This window comes from Cebus imitator, unplaced genomic scaffold (assembly GCF_001604975.1).
Source record: "Cebus imitator isolate Cc_AM_T3 unplaced genomic scaffold, Cebus_imitator-1.0 Scaffold70, whole genome shotgun sequence".
Lineage (NCBI taxonomy): Eukaryota > Metazoa > Chordata > Mammalia > Primates > Cebidae > Cebus > Cebus imitator.
Genome location: NW_016107385.1, coordinates 3,698,441 through 3,706,915, shown reverse-complemented (window position 1 = coordinate 3,706,915; position 8,475 = coordinate 3,698,441). Strand labels below are relative to the sequence as shown.

The 8,475-nt window shown below is 42.4% G+C and overlaps 1 protein-coding gene across 1 annotated transcript in view; it reads left to right on the top strand.

Moving 5' to 3' along the window:
* The window catches only part of EXD1 (exonuclease 3'-5' domain containing 1), a 39,995-nt gene that overhangs the window by 3,503 nt on the left and 28,017 nt on the right, over positions 1 to 8,475 (top strand). The window contains exons 2-3 of the mRNA XM_017530890.2: positions 1,945 to 2,130; positions 7,074 to 7,142. Coding sequence (XP_017386379.1) covers positions 1,998 to 2,130; positions 7,074 to 7,142 — 202 coding nt within the window. The 5' untranslated portion in view covers positions 1,945 to 1,997. The remainder of the gene's footprint in view (positions 1 to 1,944; positions 2,131 to 7,073; positions 7,143 to 8,475) is intronic.

Here is an 8,475-nt window from a genome sequence, read left to right as displayed (position 1 = left end):
CAGGCTGGACTACAGTGGCGTGATCTTGGCTCAATGCAACCTCTGCCTCCTGGGTTCAAGTGAGTGATTCTCCTGCCTCAACCTCCTGAGTAGCTGGGACTGGAGGCCCAGGACACCGTGTGTGGATAACTTTTTCTCTTTAGTAGAGATGGGGTTTCACCATGTTAGCCAAGCCTGTCCTGAATTCCTGGCCTCAACTGATCTGCCTGCTTTGGCCTCCCAAAGTGCTGGGATTACAGGTGTGAGCCACTGTGCCTGGCCTGTATTGTCGTAATTCTTTATAATGGACATGTATCATTTTTTTTCTTATTTTTTTATTTTTTTTTCAAAGACGGGGTTTCACCATATTGGTAAGTCTGGTCTCGAACTTCTGACCTCAGGTGATCCGCCTACCTCAGCCTCCCAAAGTGCTGGGATTACAGGCATGAGCCACCGCACCCGGCGACATGTGTCATTTTTACAAAAACATTTGAGTATGTGGCATGTGGCAGTTTCATCTGTCAGGCTGCACATGACTGGTTGATTACAGTATGCAGCCCAATCCCCAAGCTGTGGCCCAGGTGGCTTGGAATGGTCTTTGCAATAACATCATGGCAACTGGATTGGTTATGCATGAATTGTGTTGGTTGCTTGGTAACAATGTCAATCTATGGAAATTTTATTAAACCAGAAAAGGATACATCCAGAAGAGGGTACATCCAGACATTTCTGGGTAAACAATTTATTTTTGAATCTTCAATTTGGCTTTTATTTTAAAATACTTTTAGCGTAGAACAGTCATAGGGCAGAAAATAATAAAACACAAAGAAATGGAAGATTTCAAGTACCTAGACATAAAAATTAGACATAGCATAGACCCAGGTTATGGGAAACAGTCTGTAAAATTCTATTCATTAAACACAATTTGAAAGAAAAGCTCTTTTCCAGTGTACCACTTTTGTCCTACCTGCCTTGATTTCCTTTTAATCCCTAAGTAAAGGGTAAATTTAGTTGCTTTACTTAAAATTATCAGCTTCAGTTTTGGTAAAAATTACCATGCCCTTAAAAACTAGAGTTATCAAAAATATGAGCCCAAGTAGTTCTGCTGCCCTAAACAATTTATTGAAGCATGTATTGGCAAGTATTTCTGCTGATATCAACTTTTCTTCATTTGTTCATTTTTTTTTTTTGTTATGATATATAATTGTGCCATTAAAAAGCCTCTAAATGAGGCTGGGCGTGGTGGCTCACGCCTGTAATCCTAGGACTTTGGGAGGCCGAGGTGGGTGGATCACCTGAGGTCAGGAGTTTCAGAACAGCCTGGCCATCAGGGTGAAACCCCATCTTAAAAAAAAAAAAAGCCTCTAAATGTACTGCTTCTTTCTTTTAGCTAAGGAAGGAAAGATGATATCGTGCCCTTTTTTTTTTTTTTGGAGATGGAGTCTCGCACTGTCACCCAGGCTGTAGGGCAGTGGCATGATCTCAGCTCACTGCAATCTCCACCTCCTTCCTGGGTTCAAGCAATTCTCCTGCCTCAGCCTCCCGAGTAGCTGGGACTACAGGCATGTGCCACCATGCCCATCTAATTTTTTTGTATTTTTAGTAGAGACAGGGTTTCACCATGTTGGCCAGATGGTCTCGATCTCCTCACCTCGTCATCTGCCTGCCTCAGCCTCCCAAAGTGCTGGGATTACAGGTGTGAGCCACTGTGCCTGGCCCTATCATGCCCATTTTTTAAAACAAAGAAGCCAAGCCTATCTTGCCCAATTTCTTATGGTTTTCAGTTTCCTATGTATGAGAGTTGGTGCTTGCAATGATCCTTTTCTCATCATTCCAAAAAGATGAATAGAACTGAATTATTCAGATTTTATTCTTCTTGTCTGTTACAGATATGAGAAAAGGAAGAATAACTTTGCTCCCCTAAAAATATTTTAAAATTCATAGATCTCTTTATTAATTTTCAAGTGTTTGGATGCTTAAAGAAGATAATTTGCAGACGGCTTTTGGAATCAATTAGCATGGATCCCAGCAGTGACTACCATTTCCTCAACCAGATCTTGTGGAGAAGGGTGAAACTCACGTTGGTCTGTGGCGTCTTCGAGGGTGTGCTTCAGCATGTTGACCCTAACAAGATTGTTGTCCTGAAGAAAGGTCTTATTCTATTTCTCATAATGTTCTGCCTTTGAAGAGATTAATGATTGAGTTTCAGTGATAGGTTTAGGCTCCATTAGCAATTGGGAGGGTGGCATTATTCCTATTTTAGGGAAGGTGTGGGAGGAAGGTTAGAATACTGTTTTTCCCAAACAGAATAATGTGACCATATATGCTGGTTTGTCCCTACTTCTATACTTTTGACATGATAGCAGGAATTTTCAATATAGTTTTTTAAATTAAAAAAACATTTTTTTAAATTTGTTTTTTGTTGTTGAGATAGAGTCTTGCTCTGTCGCTCTGTCTGAAGTGCAGTGGCATGATCCTGGCTCACCGTAATCTCCACCTCCTGGGTTCAAGCAATTCTCCTGCTTCAGCCTCTCAAGTAGCTGGGATTACAGGTGCATGCCACCACACCTGGCTAATTTTTGTATTTTTCATACAGACAGGGTTTCACCATGTTGGGCAGGCTGGTCTCAAACTCCTGATCTCAGGTGATCTGTCTACCTCAGCCTCCCAAAGTGCTGGGATTATAGGCATGAGCCACCACGCCCAGCGCCCCAACCCCCCTTTTTTTTTTTTCTGAGATGGACTCTTGTTCTTGTCACCCAGGCTGGAGTGCAGTGGTGCCATCTTGGCTCACTGAAACCTCCATGTCCGAGGTTCAAGCAGTTCTCCAGTCTCAGCCTTCCAAGTAGCTGTGTTTACAGGTGCCCACCACCACGCCAGGCTAATATTTGTATTTTTAGTAGAGACAGGGTTTCACTGTGTTAGCCAGGCTGGTCTCAAACTCAGGACCTGAGGTGATCTGCCCACCTCAGCCTCCCAAAGTGCTGGGATTACAGACATAAGCCACTGTGCCCGACCCTTTAATTTCTTTCCATATGCATTTTGAAATTAAATATAACCACCATATTAGTTAGAATTGCTTTTGACTTCAGCAGATGAGTTCACACAGTAAGGGGTTAATTTTTCTCATACAAAAAGTACGAGGTAGGCAGCTGAAGAATAGTGCAATGGCTGAAAGACACCAGCAGAGACCAGGTGCATTTTGCTCCTGCTCTGCCACGTCAGTGATCATCTCTTATACTCATGGTCACCAGTAGAGCCTCTACACCTCCCAGCTTCAATTCCTGTTTATCATAAAGGATAAAGCTCAAGAACAGGCAAATGCAAGAGATACATAGGGCAATCTTGTTTTTTATTTTTATTTTTTTTAAGACAAAGTCAGGCTCTGCTACCCAGGCTGGATTGCAATGGCATGGTGTGATCACGGCTCATTGCAGCCTCAGCTACCCAGGGTCAAGTGATCCTCCCACCTCAGCCTCCTGAGTAGCTGGGACTACACTTGTACAACACCTCACCTGGCTAATTTTTTTAATCTTTATTTTTTGTAGAGACAGGATCTCCCTGTGTTGCCCAGGCTGGTCTTAAACTCCTGGGCTTAAGTGATTCTCCATGACCTCCAAAATGCTAATTTTATGTTAATATTTTTTTCTGATTTAATGTGTTTTTTTTTTATGGTGGAAGGGAGATGGAATTTCCATGTCCTCTTTGGTTGTGCCACCCTCCCAGTACCTCCATGTCTGGTAATCTGGAAGCTTCAATATATAGAGTTTCCTGGTATCATAAGTTTCAGATTCATCATTGAAACATGTATAAATTGCATTTGATAGGTTAATGTTATTAAGCCACATTTTGAGTTAAAATAGACTTTTATGGGCTAGGATGGGATTATAACAGGTTTCTGCAACATTAATTTATTTAGTAATCATGTATTGATTGTTTTGTGTCTCAGGAACTCTGCTTGGTACCAGGGACACATATAGAAAGAAGGTGTTCCCTGTTCTCAAAAAACCTAGTCAGGGCTATAATCCCAGCTATCTGGGAGGGTAAGGCAGAATTGCTTGAGGCCAGGAGTTTAATATGAGCCCAGGCAACATAGCAAAACTACATCTGTAAAAAAAATTTTTTTAATTAATTTTTTTTCTTTTTAAAAACTGAGATGGAAGCAGGACGTGATGGTTTACGCCTGTAATCCCAGCACTTTGGGAGGCTAAGGCGGGCGGATCACCTGAGGTCGGGAGATCGAGACCAGCCTGACCAACATGGAGAAACCCCATCTCTACTAAAAAAAAAAAAAAGAATAAAAAAATTAGCCAGGCATGGTGGCACATACCTGTAACCCCAGCTGCTCAGAAGGCTGAGGCAGGAGAATCGCTTAAATCTGGGAGGCGGACGTTGCAGTGAGCCGAGATAGCGCCATTGCACTCCAGCCTGGGCAGCAACAGCAAAACTCCATCTCAAAAAAAAAAAAAAATTGAGATGGAGATTGAGTCTCACTATGTTGCCCAGGTTTATCTCCAGCTTCTGGGCTCAAGGGATCCTCCCATCTCAGCCTCCTGAAGTTCTGGGATTATAGGCATGAGCCATCACACTCAGCCCCCAACAAAAAAAATGTTTTTTGACAGAGTCTCACTCTGTCACTCCGGCTGGAGTGTAGTGACACTATCATGGCTCATTGCAACCTTGACCTCCTGGGCTCAAGTGATTCTCCTGCTTCAACCTCCTAAATACCTGGGACTATAGGCATGTACCACCAAGCCGAGTAAATTTTTTAAATTTTTTGTAGAGATAGGGTCTCCCTGTGTTGCTCAGGCTGGTCTTGAATTCCTGGGCTCAACCGGTTCTCCCACTCAGCCTCCAAAGTGCTGTGATTAGAAGTGTGAGCCACCACATCCAGCCTAAAAAACAATTTTTTAAAAAATTAGCCAGTCTTGGTGGCTCACACCTGTAGTCCCAGCTATTTGGAGCTGACGTGGGAGGATCACTTAAGCCCAGCAGTTTGAGGCTGTAGTGAGCTATGACCATGCCACTGCACTCCAGCCTGGGCAACAGAGCAAGACCCCCATCTCTAAAAAAAAAATTTTTTTTTAATTAAAAACTTACTCTAAAAGAAGAAAAAAAAAACTTACTCTAGTAGATAGATAGGTAGACAGGTATAATGGAGTGTGAGATCCTCTCTGATAGGCTGGTCCAAGTGCAGTGGTGTTTACAACTAATTGATCACAACCAGTTACAGATTTCTTTGTTCCTTCTCCACTCCCACTGCTTTACTTGACTAGCCTTATATAAATGTTAAAAAAATAAAAATAAAAATAAAAAAGAGAGATCCTCTCTGATAGAAAGATGCAAAGGATGCTATGAAAACCAAAGATTCAGCTAATTTGGATCTAGAAGTGCTTGAATTAGGACAGTGGAGTGATCTTCTAAAGGAGGAATTGGTGGTGGAACGCCATCTGGTTGAGTAGGAGTCAACAATGGGAAAGGGACCCGGAGTGATGGCTCATGTCTGTAATCCCAGCACTTTGGGAGGAATCTTGGCTCACTGTAACCTCTGCCTCCCAGGTTCAAGGGATTCTTCTGCCTTGGTCTCCTGAGTAGCTGGGATTACAGGCACATGCCACCATACCCAGCTAAGTTTTGTATTTTTTAGTAGAGGCAGAGTTTCACCATGTTGGCCAGGCTGTTCTCGAACTCCTGACCTCGGGTGATCCACCTGCCTCGGCCTCCCAAAATGCTGGGATTTACAGGTATGAGCCACTGCACCTGGCACAGTTTGAAAATCTTTAGTAAGTCTGTTCTTAGTTGAAAATATGAGTGAAGATGAGAAAAATAGTTCACACTGGAGAAAAAAGGGATGTCAGGACAACTAAGAAGTGGATATGATCATTCAAAGAGAAGGAAAAAGGATGAGAGACAAAACACTGGGGACCATCAATGTACAAGGGGCAAGTAGAGGTGTGGAGACTGGAGCAAATCAGAGAGCCACTGTAACAGTGGTTATAAGAAAGAGTATTGCCAGGCAGGGTGGCTCACAGCTGTAATCCTACAACTTTTGAGGGGCTGAAGGGGGAGGATGGCCTGAGCCCAGGAGTTTGAGACCAGCCTGGGCAACATAGTGAGACCCAATCTCTACCAAAAAAAAAAGAAAAATAGTCAGGCATGGTGGCACCTGCCTGTAGTTCCAGCTATTCGGAAAGCTGAGGAGAAGGATGGCTTAAGCCCAGGTGTTTGAGGCTGCAGTGAGCTAGGATTATGCCACTGCACTCCAGCCTGAGCAACAGAGTAAAACCCTGTGTCAGTTAAAAAAAAAAAAAAAAAGGCATATTAAAATCACTGAGTCATGAATTTGACTCCTGACTGTTTTTTGCTAGCAGTGGTACCTTGAGCTAGTTATTCAACCTTTCAGAGCCACAGAGTCCTCCATAACTGAAATAATGAAATTCTTATTATGTTACTAGAAAACTGAGTATAGGGAAATAGCATGATGCCAGCCAGGCACGGTGGCTCACACCTGTAATCCCAGCACTTTGGGAGGCTGAGGCGGGCGGATCACGAGGTCAGGGATTCGAGAGCAGCCTGACCAACGTGGTGAAACCCTGTCTCTCTCTCAAAATAATAAATAAATAAGAAAACAAAAAGAAATAGCATGATGCCTGGCTCAGTGGGTGCTCAATATGGTAGCTCTAGGTAATTAGTAGGAAAAGAATTACAATGTCTTTTTTTTTTTTTTTTTTTTTTTTTTTTTTTNGGCTCACCGCAACCTCCGCCTCCTGGGTTCAGGCAATTCTCCTGCCTCAGCCTCCTGAGTAGCTGGGATTACAGGCACGCACCACCATGCCCAGCTAATTTTTTGTATTTTTTAATAGAGACGGGGTTTTACCATGTTGACCAGGATGGTCTCGATCTCTTGACCTCGTGATCCACCCGCCTCGGCCTCCCAAAGTGCTGGGATTACAGGCTTGAGCCACCACGCCCGGCCTAGAGATTTTTTTTAAAATAAAACTCAGACTTGGGAAATTTTGAGAGGCATCATATTTTCATAGAGTTTTAGGAAACGATTATTTGTTATTAACCGAATGAACTGTTTTCTCTAACAGTGAAGAATGTGGAGACAGGTCGGAGCATCCCAGGAGTGAAGATGTTTTTTGGGCATGAGATTGTGAATGGTGAGACCCCCATGGTCCTTGAATGCTAATACTGAGATTTCCAGCAGTAGTAAACTTACTTCTGTGCCTCATTCCAATATTTGAAATGAAATAGGATATTGTCTTGCCTTTAATGTTTCACTTATGATTTCTTAAAGTTGGTATTTGATAATTGACCCTTTTCTTACTGTTTCTGTGGGCACCCTGTGAGTAGAATAGTCTTACTGAATTATAATCATTTTGGTTTTACAATGTCAGGTCTGTTGGTGCTTATCACTAGTGACTTGGGCCAGCAGGCAGTTAGGAATGTGAACAGGAAGGGATTGTCTTGCTAAGCAAGCTATTTAAAATGCTACCATTTTACAGTCCATTCACAATTCCTCATCAAAAACCTTGGAGCCAGATGTCTCAGAATCAAGAATTGTTCTGGACTTTTGGAAAATGTAACAGCGTATATAATGTTCATATTACATAACACTTCCAGAAAATCTGGGCAGTACTCTACAGTACTCTATAATACAACACATTTCTCCAGAGAAATGGGTGGACAATCATACTAAGTGGAATAAAATCAGACTATACATAGCATATCAGGTCCAGTTCTGCCACCAAAAGTTACACAAAATTTTGGTTTTCAGAGCTTTTTGGACTTTGGAATAGCAGGAAAGCCTTATTCTTTATTTCTGCTAGCACAAACCATTTAGCAAGAGTAGTTACAATTGTCTGAAATGTCTTGCTTTCAAGGACTCACGAGCTTTCTGCTTCTGCCCTTTAAGGAGGAGTACAGATCAGGAGCTGGGTAGAGGGGGCAGAGGAATGAGAGTTCTGGGACCTCTTAGGGCTGTGCACTTCTCACTTTGGGGCAGATTTGAGGAAAGGAAAGGACTCCTATAAATGAGGCTTTACTACTGCTTGAAAGATTGCTTTGCTTTGTAAGAAAACTAGAATTTAGGAGGAAATGAAAATCTCATCAAATTAATGACTGCCAATCCTGAGCCACTTCAGGTAATATAAGTCTGGTCAGCTACCTAACTATTCTTTCTCATTGAGTATGCTGTCATGAACACTCTGTCCCTTGAATACTCTTTTATAATGATAGGGATAGTGGTGGTAGTTGGAGATCTTAATTGTATTTTCACTATCAGCCTTTGCAGTGAAACAGAGCTCTGGACTGGGGCAAAGCTAGGCTGTGAATGGGTTTGTAGAGAGAAGTGAAGGAATCACTACTATCATTTCCCCAACTGAGAAGGCTGAAGGCTGTCCAGCTTTTTGATTTGTACACACGGAATTCATTGCCTCCTAAATTCTTATCCAGGATTTGGCCTTCGTTCATCCTTTTTTTTTTTTTTTTTTT